The sequence below is a fragment of the Artemia sp. Qi Xiang Cuo genome, chromosome 21 (genome assembly GCF_049724085.1).
Source record: "Artemia sp. Qi Xiang Cuo chromosome 21, ASM4972408v1, whole genome shotgun sequence".
Taxonomy (NCBI): Eukaryota; Metazoa; Arthropoda; class Branchiopoda; order Anostraca; family Artemiidae; genus Artemia; species Artemia sp. Qi Xiang Cuo.
In genome coordinates this window covers 16,048,625-16,069,222 of record NC_142814.1, presented here as the reverse complement: position 1 = coordinate 16,069,222, position 20,598 = coordinate 16,048,625, and the positions used below count along the sequence as shown (strand labels likewise).

Genomic DNA, 20,598 nt, shown 5'->3' with positions numbered 1-20,598 from the left:
TTTATTAAAAACCAAATCTTTAAAAAGTTTAAGAAAAGCTGGCAGTATTGTCCATTGGGGGCAGGGGAAAGCTGGGGCTTGTGCTCATACCCTCAAGTCCCCCTAGATTCTGAGAAATATCTTTTCGATGTTTTCATTAAAAAGTTTGCTTTTTCGGGTACTTTCATTGAAAACACTGAAAAAAAAAGAAAATTGCCCCTCCCTAGATTTTAAAAAATAGATTCCCCTCCTCAATAATTTCCCTGAAATAAGCCATTGATGTTACGCTGGTATATATCATCTGCCAGTGTACGCACTGAGGATTTGTAAAATTTACAACTTTAGTATAGCCAATATCGCCATCTAATTTTTCAGTTGCCCCAAGTTAGATGACGCTATCAGGCCCTAAGATTTTGGAACCGGGAGGCAATTGCCTGTCTAGTTTTTTTTTGCCCTTCCCTCTGGACCTTGAAAACCACCTTTTTTGTTTTTTTTTCGCCGAATAAAATTTAAGAAAAAACAAAAAATTGTCCCCCCTTGATTTTGAAAAATGAATCCCCACCCAAGTTTTGTGAATTGGTGTCCTGATGATATACTTCATGTGGAATCTTTTGGAGGCTGATTTACTAAACTAAGACAAAGTACCAAATACGAAACTCCATTTACGATACTTCTGTTACGACAGGACTCATAAAAGAGTCAAGGACTCAGGGCAGGGCCGTATCCAGGATTTTTGTTTTGTGGGGTTGGGGGATTTACAAAAAAAAACTGTACAGAAGGGAACAAAATTTGTTCATATGTTTTTTTGTTACTTTTGCATGAGTTGGACAAATTTTTTAGGGGGGGGGGGTTCAAAACCCCCCGTATATGGCCTTGACTCAAGGGCTAATGCCTTTAGATTGTTCTTGAGATATATTTTCTTTTAAGGTGGCATGGGCGGAGCAACAGAGGGAAGTGAAGAGAGTGAAAAGACAGCCTCAAAGGGCAATAGTAGGATTCCCAAATTTTGGAAATTTCGGATCAAATTTTGGAGCCCCCAAAACACTTAAGGTCAATTTTCCGGACCCACTATATTCAGAACAATGGTACCTGGTAAGTACATAGTTTTGTTGTTGTAGTTATTCCAAATAATAGATGGGCACATCCGAAACTTTAGGAAGACGAAGTTAAGGGCGGCTAATTTTTTCCGTTATTTTTTAAAACATCACAGGAAGGGGGTGGTCAGTTAATCCCTAGAGGGAGGAAAAGATCCACCCAAGCCATCTTCATGACTGTTTGTGCTATGGCTTACATGTCGTATTTGAATTAGTATGCATGTCTATCTGAGAAGACTAAGAAGTGGGGGAGGTCGTAGGTTGTCAGTGACCTACCTCCTCCCCTTTAAAGGTCTTCCTATATTCATCTCTCAAAAAGAATTCTCTGAGCCTCTCTTATTCTATGAACTAAGATAAGATGTGAACTCACACTTATGAAACTTTTGTCAATTTTGCATAAAATTGTCATTTTGTGCAAAATTTGTCATTTTATCCACGCTCTAAACGTGCAACTTACACAATGTGGGAAAAGTAGAACTGTTCAATTAGTGTTGTATGTTTTGTGTTCATTTGTGTTTGAGATTTTTCTTCGAGCATGGACTGAAAAACTTTTTTTTCGATTTCCTCAACGCACCTTCACGGAAAATCTAAGGTTTGAGGAAGTTACTAAAACAGAAAGTAAGTGATAACGGTAAAATTCTTATTGCAGTAATCATAGTATCAATAAAAGCGAGAAAAGAGAAGCTAAGACCAAGAGAAGTCAGCAGGTTAGTCTACCACAGCTGTCGTGTTTTGTGTCATTGTGTTTTGAGAGACCTCCAAGGGCGTGACTGCCAAATTATGCAAAACACCTACTCTAAGACATAGTCTTCCAGATAGATCATGGCTGCAGCAGCTATAACCAGGGCTGCATCCAGGGTTTTTGTTCGGGGGGAGGAGGAATTATATCATAATATCGGAGACTAAGCGATTCTAATATATACTGCAAAAAAAAGGAACATTTCTTCTAATGTATGTATGCTACCAAAATTGGTTAATGTGTTTGTCTTTGTTTTTGCTGCTTCTTAGAAGGATAACGCTTATCCTATGGAATTAATATATGCCCTCAGGGACTCTAATTCATGAAAATGTGTGTGTGTGTGGAGGAGGGGCTCAAAATATTTTTGGATTTTTGTGACGATACAAAGGAATGTTAAAGATCCTGGGGGGGGGCATTTAGTGTCAGTTATATAAATATAATAAAAAATGTATATATTCAAAATCCCCCCCGGTGCTACTGTGTACTCTACAATATGTGTAATAAGTAAATAACCAGTAGCCTATACATTCGTAGAAACTTGGTGATCTTGGTCATATTCCTACGAAAACTCATGCTGTCCCAGTTTGTATCATTTCCGAAGTTAGGCAAAGCGCCTTCTGTCTGGAATAATATATTAAAACGTTTAAAATTAACAAAAAAGGAGAATTTGTTTACTATTAAATGTAAAGAATGAAATTTTTATTTAAAACGAGTAAAAATAGTCGCTTATAAGACAATGCAACAAACTGGTGCAAATATATTAACTGCTAATACTTCCCTGTATTTGCTGATGCAAAATTAGTGTTTTTCTGAAAATACAAAACAACATCGGATTTTATGCTATTAAAACACAAATCACTTACAGTGTTTTTTTTTACAGTAGAAAAATACAGTATTTTGAGATGTTGTTGTGGTTTTTAATTTAGTCAAAATCCAACAGAATTTTGATGCAATAGATACATCAAAAGAATCGGATTTTTATGCTGATTTCAAATATATAAGTATCATTTTCGTTTAGTCCTACCCATCAAAAGTTGCGCGCCTGAGAAAATTTGCCTGATTTTCGAAAAAAGGGGCAAACACCCCCTAAAAGTTATAGAACCCTAATGAAAATCATACCATTCTTGAACATCATTTTTGAAAATCTCACAACATTAGGGGCGAATCCCCTAATATACGTATTAAAAATATATGAATATAGAAGTTCGTTAGGGAAGTTAATTCGTAAGTTACGTATATTTATTACTAATAAAAACGTTCGTAAATAAAATTAAAGAACTTTTGAGAAAGCCATTTAACCCAAAAAAAGTAAGATTAATATACGAATTTCGTTTTAATTATTCATGTACGGCGAGCCAAAATCAAAACCTGCATTAATTCAAAAACGTTCAGAAATTAAATAAAAAAAAAACAAGTTTTTTTTATTAATTGAAAATAAGGAGCAACATTAAAACTTAAAACGAACAGATATTATTCCATATATGGGATGTCCCCTATAAAGAGGCTGTCCCTTCCTCAACGCCTCGCTCTTTACGCTAAAGTTTTTATTGTTTTAAAAAACAAAGTTGTGAGACAGAGTCAAACTTTAGCGTAAAGAGCGAGGCGTTGAGGAGGGGACAGCACCTTTCATATACGGCATAATTTCTGTTCGTTTTATACTTGCAGTTAAAAAAAACTTTTATTTGTTTTTTTTATTCAATAGTTGCATAAAGACAGAGATATAATAAAGGAAACTGGCCCGTTGCTGTGGATGCTTGAATTACGCAGGCTTATCTTAGTTTTGACAAGATTTTAGAAGAAACAAAATTTTAGCTGGGGGAAGGGGGCAAACTGGGATCTGGGGGGCAGTTTTGTTTTAGTTAATCGTAATTCTTGAGCATTTTGCAGACAAATCAGAATTAAATCTGCCCTGGTAATGTTAGGACTATAGACTCTTAAGAAATTCGGATTCTATATACATAAAAAATTGATTTCTGGACTTTTTGTTATATTTTATGAATTTTTAGCAATACTTGATTGGATTCCTACAATTCAAAGTTTTTCATTTATAGCTATTGATATCGCGACTGTTGACAAATGAGTTACCTTCAGGGCCGCATCAAGGGGGAGCTATCCGGTTTGATTCCCCCCCCCCCCAAAAAAAAATAATTTCTGACTCGTAAAAAAGTAAAAAGATACATATAAGTTTGTTGTTGTTGTTTCCTAATTTTTTTGTAACCCCCGCCACTCCAACAAAAATATCTCCTTCCCCCCGGACAAAAACCTGGATACAGCCTTGGTTGCTTTATTAATCAGTCTATTTATTTGTTAGGGTACTTAATGACTTTTTGATTACTAACCTAACATATCTTTTTTTTTGTTAGTTATTAGCATCACTTGAATTTATGCTAAAAGTTAACAATATCGTGGCTGATGATATACTGTTATGATCAGTATAAATATATTTTCTGCTGGCTAATTAATGACTTTTCAACCCACGACGCAGCATGCTTTTCGTGACGCAGCATAATTTTCTTTTGTGAGTTTTTTTTTCAGTAAATGTTAGTGCATAATGCAAAACATAATAAAAAAGCACAAAAAAGAACAAGATTATAAACATTACTGCACAAATACTTCTCTTTAGGTTTATACGACTAAGTTATCAATGTTCTGAGCGATAACAATGGTGTTGGTTTTTTGTTTTTTTCCTCTCAGAGACAAACTTTAGTCTCCCATGCTCTTTTACTAACGCATAAACTCAGTCAGTCTGTAGTCAGTCTGTCTACAGTAATCTAATTTTGGTCAGTCTACTTTGCGTTGGCTTAGTATATGTTTTTTTTCTGTTGTTTGCCCCCCCCCGAAATGTTTGTCCGACTCGTAAAAACGTAGCAAAAATGAATATAAACAAACTTTTAATGTGTTTTTTAAAGTTTTTTTTGTACCCCCCGGAAAAAATCCTCTTGTATCCCCCCCCCCGAAAAAATCCGGGATACGGCCCTGCCTATTGCGATACCTGTAAAAATGGGGAGGGGTATATAGATTCACTTATTCCTATGGTTTCCAAGACGGCACCATCTGATAATAAGTGTTATCAATAGCCCAAACCTGTGTCCAGGGGGGCTATGGGGTTTGAACCCAGTCCCTCCCCCCGAAATTTTTGTCCGACTCGTAAAAACTTAACAAGCTTCCGCGTGTTTTTTAAAGTTTTCTTTGACCCCCCCCCTCCCGAACAAAAATCCTGGATACACCCTTGCTATAATCAGCAAACATAGTGCATAATCCGCCCATTTTAAAACCGTAGAAAATGCTCATAATATGCTTTGATTTTGAACACACGCATAGACGAATGCATATGTACATGTATATATACATTTTCTCTAGAAGTGAACACTTATTGGACTGGGACAACTAGGCTATAAAAGAGTAAAGATGGAGACATAAATAATAATTTGTTATAAAATATAGTTTAATATTATTTCAATTTGGCTTTTTGATATATTTCAGTAAATCTATAAACTTTTTATTTGCGCAAATTTTGGTTCATTGAGAAATTGCAGTTCATTCGTTAAAATTTACACTATGGGAGAGGAGGGGTTGACAAGCACTCTGCCTCTCCTCTTTCTGCTGTATTTGCTGTGCCTCCCTTCAAGCATATGCTCCTGAGTAACAATTTTCTCTAGGATTAAACACTCCTTGGACTGAGACAACCGAAAAAGAGTAAAGATGGAGACATAAATAATAATTTGTTGTAAACCATAGATTAATATTATTTCAATTTGGCTTTATGATATATTTCAGTATATCTATAAATTTTTGTCAATTGAATAAAATTTGGTTGATTGACTTCTTGATTTTAGTATTAATGATGTTTCCTCAGATTTTGCGTATTGACATGTCAATTTTCGTATATATTATGGTTAACTTTTGAATTACAAATTATGCAAAGTTTAAAATATTGGCTTTCAGATAAGAAGTAGGATGTACATAAAACATTCTTTAACACTAGATTTAAAATTACAAATACGACTAAAAATGGAAAAGCCAAGTAGTAATCTAATGCTAAAATCAATAATATGCTGATTTGATTTTGCTTGTTGATGCGTCAGGTTTGTTATTTTTGGGTAAATTTATAGGCTTTCGAATTCAAAAACGGATATAAAGCAAAATCTGGGGGGGGGGGGGGGTGCAGTGTGACAAGGGTACCGATAATTGACCAGATTGACAAGTTTATTTAAAAAAGAATGAAAAAAAGAAAAAAAAACATGGAATGAAGGCACCAAAAAATATCTTGGGGGAGGGGGCTCTCCGCCCCCGGATCCACCAGTGTTTGAATTGTATCGAAATGCCTAAACTTACTAATAGATAGGAATTAAGAGCGATATAAAAAATTCAAACAACAAATGGTTATCCGGCACAGCTTAACTTCCCCGGATGTAATTTGTAATATGAAACAGCAAATACTTATCCGGCCACGTGTCAGCTTAAGCGTTTATAGACAAGTAGAAGAATAAGAACATTTCTAACGCGTATTCCAAGTTGGTTGGCGTTTACCAACCCCTCCCCCCGCGGAAATACCCTCCCGAAAATACCCCCCGCGGAGTATATAGAAAAATAGAAAATGATGGAGTCTAATAGAAAAAGAAACCCAAAAATATGTAAAGTATTAATTTTTTCATGAAAAAGACCATATCAATAAAAAAGAACAGTTATTAATTAAAAAAAACCTATTCCACAAAACAAGTTTGTCAAAGAAAAGTAAAAAGCTTCATGAAGCAAAAACAAGTAAAAATAAGTTCAAATTAATCAATTAATTTTTTAAGCTCAAGACCACCGAGTCAATCTTAAAAACGAGCAAAAAATAACATGAGTTGGGCTGACAGCCCCCACGCTTTTTTTTTTTTTTTTTTTTTTTTTTTTTTTTAGTAAAGTGCAATTTATGTTTATACTTGGAAGATAAAAAAATCTAGCTCGTAGAATTTGATAACAGTTTCATCCGTAAAAACTTACACAATAAGAATTTGATGGTTCCCGAAGCAAACTATCCTTTCAAAGGAAAAAAAAACCTTCTTAATGTTTTTGGTGCCATTTGTTTTTAGCTTAATTTTGATGATTTTTCACCTACGTTCTTTTTTCTTATTTTTTTTTTAGTTTGGCGCCTGCTACTGCCAATTTTAATTAATTCCTCTTTCCCTTTCCTTAGCATTTCCCAATAACTCAATTAAAATACTCAAATTGGAAAACCCTGTTTTCTGCGGGGAGGGGGGGGGATAAACGCCTAGAACCGTATTCCAATACGCGCATAGCTTATTTACAGATCTACGAAGGTGTCCCACTTTTCACTATTACTGTCTCCTTTTCTTCTCTTCCCGCAATTCCACATATTTTTTATTTTTATTTTTGAAACGATCAAAATGTTTGTTTACATATGACGTTGCTTATCCTGCATTGTCAGGGGTTAGCAGGCAAGGGCGTATCAAGGTTTTTGTTCGGGGGGGGGATATAAAAACTTAAAAAAACTCATCAAAAAATAGTACATATGCATTTTTGTTACCCTTTTTACGAGTCAGGTGAAAATTTTGGGAGGGGGGGCTCAAACCTGGTACCCCCCCCCCCCAACTGGAATAAAGCTTTGGTAGCAGGTGTGGCGTTTCTGGCGACTAATTCAGACCGTATCAAGTAGCAATTCTCCTAACCTCTTACATTATTTACGTCTCGTGAAACGCTAAGGGGGGTAATGGGGCTTCTCGAATAAGTAATCTTGGTATGCTCGAACGTGCTAATAGTACAAGTCTTTACTCAGCAATTCCCCAGAACTTCCCTCTAAAGCATATTCTTTGCGGCCGCTAGCTGCTCATCAGTGTCTGCTAGGTGTTATGTGTATGTAGGCCTATTTTACAAAAATAGGACATGAACATTATTAGCAATTACAAAATAAACAAAATGCAGGTATGATAATCAGTTCCAAAAAATGTAAAAATCGTAGAAATATTTACCTATACATAAGCGCGGTACTTCTGACTCTTTACGTAGGTGTAATCAGGGACGCTGTATATTCCCCCCCCCCTCTATTTTTATACCCCAAAATATATTAACGTTTCAGTTATATTTCTTTGTGTTTGATTTTTTGGGGGATTGACGAAAGATATATTTCTAGGATCTTTTGTACTGTAACGTCAATTCAAGAAAATATGGGGACGGGGACAAAATATGTTTTTCAAAATCTAGGGAGGGGAAGCAATATTCTTTAAATTCTAATGAAAATAACAGGTAAGGAATTTTAATTAAAAATACAGAAAAATTGTTTTCAAAACAAACCCAAAGTTGACACCCCTGCTTTTGTATAATAAAAAATACTCTTTTATAACACACATCATACAAAAACATAGACACCTGCGGATTAATTATTAAAAAAAAAAGAAAGAACAAAAAAGACCAGAAGTTAAACTAAACTTCAAGATAAAATCAAACTTCAAAGAATAAATATAAATTAATCGAGCAAGTGAATTTAATTATGATGTGGCGGAAATCAGAAGAATGCAGGAACTCACGACTGTCTTTGCTGTTACATCGAGGGTATCAAATATCTGTTCTTATTATACCAAGGGGGGATGAAATAAAACTTACATTATCTGAAGGAGGATTACAAAATCAAAATCCGCTAGCTCGTTTTCTTAGCATGATTCATGTTTATTTTTATTTCTTGGAGAATTTTACTAATGTACATTTATGGTTTGTTATTACTATTTATTTTGCTTTTTTTTCTTTCTCATTTTTCTTTTTCTTTTTTATTTCTAGGAGAATTTTACTAATCTACATTTATGGTTTGTTATTACTATTTTTTTTCCTTTTTCTTTTTTCTTTCTCATTTTTCTTTTTGACTATTTATTTTACTTTTTTTTTTAGCACGGTGGTGTTGCAGGAAATGATTTCGATATGAACGTTATTCCTGCCTGGCAAAAGGGATATACAGGAAAAGGGATTGTAATTTCTATTTTGGATGATGGAATACAAACAAATCATCCTGATCTAAAGCAGAATTATGTAAGTGATTGAACTTGATTTTTTTTTCAGAATCTGTTATTCAGGGACACCAATTCGCGAAAATTTAGGGGAGGGGGATTTTTTTTAAGTTTTATTTTTTAATTTTTATAAATTATATTTTTATAAAATTAAATTATTTTTTTTTTAATGAAGATACAAAAAAGATATTTTTCAAAATCTATGGGGGAGGGGTTCATTTTTTAATGAAAATACCAAAAGAAGCACTTATATCTAATGGGGGCGATTGCCCCTCCCTCCAAATTGGCGTCCTGTTGCTATTGATAATTTAGTAACAGGCTAGTGAAGATTGATTATGTACAGATAGGGTAGATTTCTATTTACCCTGTTAAATATTTTGTCTTTAACAATGATTGGCGGCAGGGACCACGCATACAAATTTTAATGCTTAGAGATTTTGCGTGCCTAGAATATGTTACTTAGTCACCACAGGACAACCGACTGGTTTTACTCCGCCAACTTCAACTAATCAAATGATTTAAAAATTTATGCATCGTCTATATATTTAATGTAATAAAAGGTGTCCTATCTGTATTCGATTCAAATAGTAATCCATGCATCACCACCCTAAAATAACTGATGAATTGTACTATTTTATAAAACATTGTTATTTATAAAATATTATCTTACGTTTATGATGTACTTTATGGTATTTTGTGTTATTTTGTAAGAAGTTAAAGCTAAGTTATTTAAAATAAATAAGATGTTTGTTTTAAAAAAAGCGTGATCACGAGCCCCGAATGGCCAGATTTATATATATTGAGGTCAAAAATGAAAAACATTAGAAAAAGTTTAAAACAAGGATACACTTAAAAAACCGAATAAATGATGGACGATTAAGTTGATAGAAAAATTTCTATTATTGACACTTGTTAGGGTTATACTGATACCTTAAAGAATCACCTCTATCTCGTCCATTACAAACTTTTTTAGCTTGTGCGGCCAAACTATTCAGGATTGACTGGGTGGTCTTGCCATAACTTGTAGAGCTTGGATAAGAGACCCCTATAAACGACAAAAAAACTGAAAGCTGACACCTAATTTTCCAGAAAACTTAGAAACACCATTTTGCTTCCCCCGTATTGTTCCGGAGATAAAGATTTTCACTTTTAAAGAAACTTACATTATCAGAAGTGTGATTTTGTTTTAATAAACGGGTTAGATATTTTTAAGTTCAGGAAAGGGCAGTCCCTAAAAATGTTCTAGCATACCTGCTCAAAAAACGATAAACATCAGTCCAAAGGAATTATAATTTCAATAATTTCACCACTTTGGGAGTTCCCAGAGGTGCCAACTACTTTGTTCGAAAAACTTGCTGCCAAAAAGGATGTAAAACGTCACTGTCTTTTCAGTAAAATTTCACAGTCAAACCACAAATTCTGGACACCTTTCGATGTTAGCTAGTCGCTGGGAGAATTCGCTAATGTACTATTTGTGTTTGAGACGGTCAGCAGATGGTGAAGCTCGCAAAATAATTTAAGGTATCGTATCGCCTTAATGCTGGTTAAGCAGTGATAGTTTCGATTGACACTAAAATCAAATATAATTTGCTAGGAAGGTGGAACTGTCAGAGTTTGACAGTTTTTCACTTTAAATTGTCCATCCCGGCAATCGGCGGAAACATTTTTTTTTGTTTTCTTTAGAATAATGTCTTTGGATTGGATATATTTCCTGGAAATAGGATTCTGCATAGGATAGGCATATAGAAATTAGTGAAGGTCAGCAGATTATAACGAAGAACAACAATGACGTGATACCGAGGAAACATTTTCAGCTAGTGAACAAATATTTGAAGAAAAAGCAAATATCTCGGGAGGAAACTCTGCCGGTTTTTGTGCAAGAGCAATCTTGAAAAACAGTGAATAACAGTAGAACGAAAAACAAACCTTTAAAGAATTTGATCAAAAAAATATGTGTGAAAAATATTTTCCCAAAATTAAGGCTCCAAAGGAATTTCCCCAAAGTCGTGATCTATCTAGATTGTTTTTAGAGGCCAAAAAATGTTAGTATTTTCAGAAGAAATTATCGAGCCGTTTTGGAGAAAAATACAGCCATAAATAAACAATATATATACAATTTATCCGTGCTTAAAGAGAGTGGATATTGCCTAGAAAAGTTGGTAAATTTACCACATCTTAATTTTTTATATGTGTGGTAAATATTTTTTACCAAGACTGTAATAATATTAAGTGTTATTTGCAAAGCTACAAAATTTAGGGTCCATGATGAATTTAATTTTTGTAATGGAAAAGAATTTACAATGAAATTGATGATTGCTTAATTACTGTTCTTTTAGGATCCTCGAGCTAGTTTTGACTACAATGATAATGACCCAGATCCGATGCCTAGAGATAATGGTGATAACAAACATGGCACTCGTTGTGCCGGTGAAGTGGCTGCATCATCTGGCAACAGTGTCTGCGGGGTTGGTATTGCTTATAACGCTAGAATTGGAGGTAAGTTATGGGTCCTATGTATTTTAGCTTGTATGTGTCAATGCCTCATTATGTTAAATGGTCTTTTGCAATTGCGGTCACCTTCACAGTGGCGTAGCTTAGGGGGAAGAGGACTGCTGTCTCCGGGGCAGCATCTGAAGGGGCACCAAACTGTTTTTTTGTTTACTTGTATGGTGGTAGAGATGTTAAGGGGCAAAGCCTGACACAAAACTATAGCTAATGAAATGAAAACCATAGCTACACCATGAAATGGTGTATACGCCAGGTGCTACACCATGGAATAGCTACACCGGTAATGAAAACCATTGCTACACCATGGAATAGCTACACCGGTAATGAAAACCATTGCTACACAATGAAATGGTGTATACATCAGGTGCTTCACCATGAAATAGCTACACGGGTAATGAAAACCATAGCTACACCATGAAATGGTGTATACACCAGGTGCTACACCATGAAATAGCTACACCGGTAATGAAAACCATAGCTACACCATGAAATGGTGTATACACTCAGGTGCTACACCATGAAATAGCTGCACTGGTAATGAAAACCATAGTTACACCTTGAAATGGTGTATACACCAGGTGCTACATCATGAAATAGCTACGCCGGTAATGAAAACCATAGCTACACCACTGCACCCTCAGGCCCAGAATGAATTGCCTTCCATATAGTTTTTTGATTGGGGGAGGAACGCATAAATGGCCCAAGTTTATTTTGGTCCGTGACTAACTTGAAACATATGGCCGTAAGTCTTCAGGCAAAGGAAACCTTCATGCCCAGAAAAGATTATGGGTTGGAGGTACGGGCCACAAAATATGTCGGCAGGCTTTTTTCAATTGGTTCCAAAAGATATCGATAGGCTTTTTCGATTGAATTCCTGGGACCAAGCATATCCACCAAATACGGTATTGTAATATTTCGAGAACGGCTTGGGAGATTGATTAGAAACTTTCAGGGACCGCTGGGGGGGGGGGGGCTAAATGGACATCGATCCTAATTCGTGGGACGGAACACAGTGAAAGGGTAAGTATCTGCTATCATGCGACGTTTTAATGTAGCTCTCCTTTTTTTGAAATAAATCTTTTTTTGGGGATTTTTTTTTTGTAAATTAATAACAAGGAAATAAGGTACATGTTTGGTCTTGGCTGTCCAATCAGGTTTAAACTTGCAGGCAGGGGCGTCGTTTGGAAGGGGGGCAGTCGCCCCCACAATAACATGGAGAAAACATTAGTATATATCCCATACCCCTTTACTATCCATATATTTACCCCTCTTGCCCCCCCCCCCCCCCACGAATAAAATGCTGGAGATTCGCCCCTGCTTGCAGGGATCATTGCCCGAATCAAGGGAACTCTACTTTTTTATTGAAGAGGAGGGGGCTCTAGGGGGACCGACAACACACAAAAATTTTTTTTTGTATCTGGTGAGTTTGAAACTCATCATCCACAAGTCCCTAGACCGAGGGGACCCTAATGTACAAAACTATTTGGCAGAATGGACGCACCTAAAAAAGAGTCAGTTTTTTTCGGAAGATCTAAAACCCGTATCCTTATTTATCTGGGCCTAGGGGATCCGAATGTACAAAAATAACGTTGGCTCGCTCAAAAATGGAGCCTAAAAAAATGGCCAAAACCGTTCTTTTGTCTGAAGGACTTGAAACTTTTGCCCCCATGTTCCGTGGATCTAGGTGTCCGTAAAGTAAAAAAGTAATTGGTTGGTGACAAGGAGCTTTGAAAATGAGTGAGCAATTTGTTACAAATGGCTTGAAACTTGCATCTGTAAGTCCTTGGGCCATGAGAACCAACATTTTTTTAACTGATATATTTGTCTTTTTAATAGTGTTTTACGATATGTTAAAAATGTAGGTGAGGGTGGCGGGTTTCACAATATATACCAACAAATTTATATTTTCTGATTAGCTTGACATTTATACCCCTAAGCCCTTGGTCCAAGGGTCTCCAATTCACACAAAAATAAACAATGCATGGGAGACGTAATTTTTTCTATAAAAAATATCTATGATGTGCCCACTAATCTAGTGTCTTGAATATCATGTCTTTAGGGTTCTAATGCACTGAAAGTATCTATCAACTTGTTCTTTTCTGTCACGTGATTTGCCTTAGTAATATTTTCGGTCTTATCAAATATCCGGTTTAGTAATTGGCAGTCGTTACAGGAAATGCTCAAAATGTCCTTAATACTATTGCAAAGAATAAATATCCGAGGCTCTCTAGTTTCATAGTCAACATTTTATAACGAATCAAATGCCCAAGGGGGCGCCCAATTTCATAAATTATGTACCCCAGATAGCACGTGCCAGGCATGGCGTGAGTGTGCCAATCGTTGCGGAAACTGTGCCAAGCGTGGCTGAAATTGTGTCAAGCGTTGCTGAATTTTACGGCACACGTGGCGTTCTGAGATGTACAGCAGGTGTCAGAATGGTCACTCCCTCATAAATACCTTGATCCAAGTAATCGTGTTATTGAAAATTTATATTCAGTGGCAAAAATTCAATTTTATGCCATTAAGGTTAATCTACTTATATTCTCAACAGCAATGGATTTAGGGAGTTTAACCTTAATAAGATTTAGTATTGTATTAGAGCCGAGAGGTCTTTTTCTCTCAGAAATCATGGACACCAGGTGGCGCGTGGCGGAACTGGGCTAAGCGTTTTGGGGACTGTGCCAAGTGTAGTGGAACTTCCGGGCGCGGTGAAACTGTATGGGTCATATGACGTTCCAAAATATAGGCTACACCAGGTGGTGAGAAGTCAGCACCGCCTCGATTAAAAATATTTCACTATTTTAGTGTATTTATTCCTTACAGCATAGGGTCACTTTTTTTATTTATTTTTTTTTCCCGAAATTTTTATTGTAATAACAGGGTCGTATGCATGGAGGCGGGAGTTATTCGGTGTGAGCCCCCTCCCCCTCACCAAATTTTTTTATTTGAATCGTATAAAATACCAAAAATACATGTGAACAAATTTATGTTGCCTTTGTAAAGTTTTTTTTGCCAATAATTAGCTATTTGAATAATTGGCAAAAGTCCATTTGAGCTTCTAGTATCTCATTATTATGGTTGATTAAAGAGGTTCTAGGGATTTACCCCCCCCCCCTGGGGAAAATAAGGCTTTCAAAATTTTATTTGAGTTTTATTTTTAAATTTCCGCAGGGGGATGGAATTTTTGTACTTGTGTATTATGCGCCACTCACTCAAGTCTACGCTGTGTAAAATTCGAGAACACACCGGTTTTTTAGTTAGTTTCTTCGTTACTTTAGAAATAAATTTGGGCTATAGATTTGCTCATAAGAGGGGAGGGGGTAAAATATTTAGTTTTTTGAAATCAGAAAACAATTCTTTCTAGGTATATGGCCACTAAAAAATTACAGAAGAATAGCAAGGTATCTGGGAAATTTTGTTAACTAAAAAAAAATAAAAAAATACCAGTATAAAATAAATGTAATGTTTCATTTAAGTGTTTTTTCCGAGTGCTAATGTTTTTTTTTGTCAATGACCGTTTTTCTAATTATTAAGTACTATTATTAGGTTAATTTAGTATTTCATTTAAGTGTTTTATGATGTTCGCTGATCAAAGTTTATGTTACTTGTGCCTTTCATTTATGTTATTTTACTGTGTTCATGACCGTATATTTTGCTTTAAAATACACTTATCTATCTATCTATCTAATATGCAGAATAATTATACCAAACACATCGTGCATGAAGACCCGCTATACTTTTTGAATTTTGAATTTTTATACACTTTTTTGAATTTTACAACGCGCAAACTTGAGTGAGGCGCATAATACACAAGTACAAAAATTCCTTCCCCCAACTGAAATTAAAAAAAAATAAAACTCAAATAAAATTCTCAAATTTGGAAAGCCTTATTTCACAGAGGGGGTATTTTCCGGGGGGGGGGGGTAAACGCTGGCCACCCTAAAGATGACGACAATTATCCTCACAGGTTTAAAATACCCTGTTGAATGAATGCATAGAAATATTTATGGACGCAAGAAATTAACGAATTTAAGTGGAATCAAGTGAGGAACAACTTCCAGTTGCTCTTTGTTAATCATTGACCGCAGATAAACGAAAAATAATGTTCGTTTCTGCTTTCTATAGACAAGTCTACTTAGGTCAAATATATCAAGGAAGAAAAAATGAAACGTTCCACACCATGGATGCTATGAAATTCTAAAATAAAAAGTTAAGACATACGACTGTGACGATTATTCTTTTTTTTAATATATTCAGCCTCAAAAGTTTGCGGGAGTTTTAACTCAGTGGCGTCCAAGGCCGTATCCACGGGGGAGGGGGGGTAGTGTAGGGGGGTTGCCCCCCCCCCCCTAAAAAAGTGTTGTCCGACTCGTAAAAACGTGACAAAAATGAATATAAACAAATTTTTTATGCATTTTTGAAGTTTTTGTGACCCCCCCCCCCTGAAAATATCCTTTTGCACCCACATGCAAAAAATTCTTTAGCCACCCCTCCCCCCTCTAATAAAAATCCTGGATGTGGCCCTGGCGGTGTCATTTGGGGACGGTCGGTGCGATGAGTGGTGCATTTTCCCCCCTGTATCATATCCCCTAAGCTTAAAAAAAAGAATTGGGGCGATTTCATTGAAAAATTTCTTTATGTATTCATTGAAAAAAGCTAAAAAGTCGCCACCCCTCCCCCTAGATTCTGGAAAGCACATTTTACCCTCACCATAATTTTCGTGAATTGACGCCACTGTTTCGGCTTATTAAACTTCTCTATTCAACCACACATTTCAATTCTTGGAGTTTCCTGTGATTTTATTCTTTGTTTTTTTTTTGCTGATTATACCACACTTTTGGTCTGTACATTGTAAGTTTTTCTCGTTCTCGACATGTAATCGCAATACATGAAACCATATCCTTTTGCGCACAACTTTTTTGAACACTAATCATAAGTATTTTCTCAGGTGTGAGGATGTTAGATGGCGTTGTAAATGACCTTGTTGAAGCTAAGGCGCTTAGTTTGAACCCCGACCACGTGGATGTATATTCAGCCTCATGGGGACCAGAAGATGATGGCAAAACTGTTGATGGGCCGGGCCCTATGGCTAAAAAAGCTTTTATTAATGGAATCATGCGGGTAATAATTTTATCTCTTCTAAGAGACATTGAACTCTTGTTTGTTTCTTTCTGTTTTTCTATGCTGGTAGTTTTTAACCGGCATAGTGAAGTAAAAATTTAACCACAGTAGTCCAGGGATAGGTGTCAGTAGTGACCGACTTACTTGACTTAAGTCCCGTCCCTCCTCGAAGGTCGTTTCGGGGCCTCTTCTTTAACCAGTTCATTGATATGCCTCTTGTAGTTGCTTCTGTTATCGGTTAGGCGGAGGAGTTGTGGCAGGTTATAGAGTGAAAATTTTTCTTTCTATCTCTTCGGGGGGCGACCTCGGGCGAGAACTGTGTACTCGTCCATCGAAGGCCATCTTTGGAAGATGAGTGCTGGCCATGCGTTGAGTATGTCCTAGCCATTTGAGTTGCTGTAATTTTATTTTGTCCAGTATTGTTTGACTTTCAGACTATGCAGAAGTTTGGAGTTGGAGACTGACGTGGTAGGTGATACCAGCGATGCGTCGTTGGGACTGGGTTTCAAAGGCAGGTAGGCGACAGTAGGTCTGATAGTCAGTAGTAGGTCTGGATTATTTATTGCCTAGATTTACTTAAGGTTTTACTGGTATTAGACGTAAAATTGGGCCTCAAAACTGTCATTTGAGTCTAGGTAGTAGGAGTAGGTCTGGATTATTTATTGCTTTCTTAAGAATTTACTGGTATTAGAGGTAAAAAAGGGAACTGTTAGAAACAGAAAAAGGAACTGTCTTTATGTTAGAAACTGTTGATCTCTCTGGAAAATTTGAAGTCCAGGACTAGTTCTGGAAGCCCAGGAAGTTCGAAATAGGTCTATGTAGTAGGAGTAAATGTGGATTATTTTAGGTTAGTTTTACCTAAGGTTTTACTGGTATTTGACGTAGAAATGACCCTAAAAATGGCCACTTTTATTTCATAGTCACTATTTAAAAAATATTGACGTGTAGACTAAGTGTGCAATCCTTTTTGTTTTGTCTTGAAAAAAGTAGCTGTTAATTTTTGGTTCTTTTTGGAAATGGTCACATCATCTTGCTTAATAATAATAATTGTAATAATAATAATAACTTATTTGTAACCTACATCATAAAATACATGACACTCGTGAAATAAAAACAAAAAAGAACCTGGAACGAAACTAATAATAAAAAATCAACATCAACCGATAAAACGCTACTAACTTAAAACACTAATTAACTTAACTTAAACTTAAATAACTTAAACTTAATTATCGCAAAAAATACTGGTAAGGTGACAGTGGCACCATAGCCCAAGAGCAGCATCCTCTACAAGCTTCGCATACAATGGTAATACCATTTGGTAATTACTATTAACGAATTGGTAATATCATATCAATTGGTAGTACCATAATATTAATTGGTAAATACTCTCGAATATGACTTGCATTCCGGTACGAACGAGGCAAATACAGAAGAAACGGCAAACACTTAATTATAGGTGTTTATAGGCTAATTATAGGTAAATTGTAGTTAAATAGCGTATAGAAAATAGGTATATTATAGAAAATACAAAAATGATCAAAAATTTTAAAGATTTTAATGATTAAAAATTAAAACTTGATCAAAATTTTGAAGATTTTAATGATTAAATATTAAAACTTGATCAAAATGAACTTATGCCTTCTTAATAATCTAATTATTTTATTGTTCACTGCCTAGTGTACTACTAAGAACTTTGTCTTATATTCTTGTTTTAATCATGTTTTAAAACTATATTTAAAAACTGTGTTAGAACAAATCTTGCTTTACTAGTTTTTTTTTTTTTTAACCTTTTTTTTTTTTTACTAGCTTTTTTGGTGATATTCAGTAAGACACTGCTCTTTTTGAAGAAGAAGACGTCTTCGTTAACTAAAAATTCCGATTTCAATTCAATTCCACAGCCTTATGCTTTGATCTCCAATCTAATTATCTTTTTGTTTCCAACTTTATATAGCGTTAGAAACCATGTTTCAAGTTTATCTTTGAGAAATATCTTTGGACCTTGAAGTGTTCTTTTTTCTTAAAAAATGTGAGAAATGGTAGGGAAATGGTAAGATGCAGATATGGAGGTAGTAAAAAATAGATAGATAGGGAGGTAGGCACGAGAAATGTGAGAAATAGTAAGATGCAGATAGGGAGGTAGTAAAAAAATAGATAGATAGGGAGGTAGGTATGAGAAATGTGAGAAATGGTAAGATGCAGATAGGGAGGTAGTAAAAAAAACGAAAGTTTATTTCGCGTAATGGCTCCACTGTATTGCCTATTGTCTCCGAACATGTGTTCTTAAGAGGCATGCTATATATTGCACAAGGACTCCATGATATATGTGATTCATTTTAATTGTTCGGTAATCGTAAGAAAGCTAAGAAACCATTTGTGAAGCTGCTCAGTTCTGGATCTTTGGCAACATCCACGAAAAAATTTATAGAGGTGGCAATCAAATTCCTGGGTGGCAAGAGGTGGTGGCAAATTCCTCATCCCTGCTCTGATTCCAGATCTAGGTTAAAAACTCCAAATTTAAGCATACACTCCCATTTTGGAAGGGGCATACACAGGGGGTAGGGTATCAGGACCCATTCTCCCCTCGAAGTACTAAATTCTCTTGAATTTCTGGGCACTTCTCATTCAAGTTATATAAAAGATTCTCGGTTTTAATATTGCCTCCAGCCCCGTTGCCTTCGTCTCTGCTTCTTGTATACTCATTTGCCTTGTCGACTGTTGTTTCGCAATTTCTTGAATAATGAATTTTCTTGTACTTGAGCACAAGGCCGTACCCAGGATTTTTTTTGGAGGGAGTTTTACTCAAAAAGAAATTTCGGGGGGGGGGGGGGTACACAAAAAAACCCTCAAAAACCGCACACAAAATTTGTTTATATCCATTTTTGTTACGTTTTTACAAGTAAGACAAACATTTCGGGGGGGGGGCGGGGTTTAAACCCCCTTATCTCTGGGTACGGCCTTGCTTGAGCATAAAACTTAAATTTTGTTTTCTCAAAAACGGGCTTATTTATTCCCAAAGGCGACGGTAAATATAACACTTGCTGGCACCCAACTGGCACCCAACCACAATATTTCCGGGTCAACAAGACCCAACTGGAAATATTTGTGGCCCTCTTAAAGGCTTTTAAGTTGCTACCGGGAAATTTTTATTGTAAAGAGTGACGTTGGAGGGGGGGGGACTTCCTAATAAACAGTGTGATTTCTGTTCGTTTCAAGTTATAATGTCACTATTTACTTTTAGTTGAAAAAACTTGCTTTCGTTTAATTGATCCTCTACTAAGATAGAAGGCCATTCCTCCTTCGTGTACACAGAAGAAAAAATAAATCTGCCAGGTTTGGACTGCAAAGTTGGTTCCGCTTATTGCGCTACTTATTATCTTCTTCTTCTTGTTTGGAAGAAGGAGATTTTTATTATATGGACTTTTAGGCTATGACCCTTATGGTTCGTTTACACATTGCGGAAATTCATGCGGATTTAGCAATCCGTGCGGAAATTCCGTCCGTTTTTGTGCTAGAAAAAATCTCTAGCTTTCCGCAACGTTTTGGTCAAATCAGGACGAAATCTTGGCAAGATTTTTAAATGAATAAAATCATAAGTATGGATTATCAAAAACTACACGATCTTATAACTTTGGTTCAAGGCTACAGCCCGCTATATAATCCTGCGCACCCAGGCTATAGGAAAACTAAGAAAAACGTTGTCATTTGGCTCTCTATTGTTCAGCAGCTTTCAGAAGAGGGTAAGAACATAGGTCATGCTGTTTCAATAATTTGAAATCTTTGCCTTAAAACGCAGCGTTATTTTAGCCATAGTTCGAACAGATACGGACGGATTTCCGCATGGATTTCCGCAATGTGTAAACGAACCATTAGTGTACTCATTGATAGCAGGCGCTTCTATCCTCCTCTAACTTCTTCCTTCTACACTCCTTTTTTCAGTTTTGTGTTCTTAGGCTGTTGTATTATTTGACTGTTTAATGTAGGCGTATAAACAAAAACAACTAAAAAGGTCTATTTAAAAAAAATCTAGCTTAGTCATCTTTTTTATCTTTTTCCTCTCTTATTAGTGGTGTAATTAGAGCACATCTGGCGTAATAAATCAGCATATTTTTCATGGGATTACCTCTATCAGTAATAATAACTCACCGCAGCTGGCAGCTAA

General features: G+C 35.9%; 1 protein-coding gene across 4 annotated transcripts in view; it reads left to right on the top strand.

Annotated features, from left to right (window-relative positions):
• The window catches only part of LOC148939277 (furin-like protease 2), a 137,107-nt gene that overhangs the window by 37,350 nt on the left and 79,159 nt on the right, over positions 1–20,598 (top strand). For all 4 annotated transcript variants that reach the window (XR_016143538.1, XR_016143537.1, XM_089106997.1 and 1 more), the window contains exons 4-7: positions 907–1,071; positions 8,695–8,832; positions 11,147–11,306; positions 16,267–16,439. Coding sequence is in view for 2 of the 4 variants with exons in the window: in XM_089106997.1 (XP_088963123.1) it covers positions 907–1,071; positions 8,695–8,832; positions 11,147–11,306; positions 16,267–16,439 (636 nt within the window). In the remaining 2 variants the exon portion in view is untranslated. The remainder of the gene's footprint in view (positions 1–906; positions 1,072–8,694; positions 8,833–11,146; positions 11,307–16,266; positions 16,440–20,598) is intronic.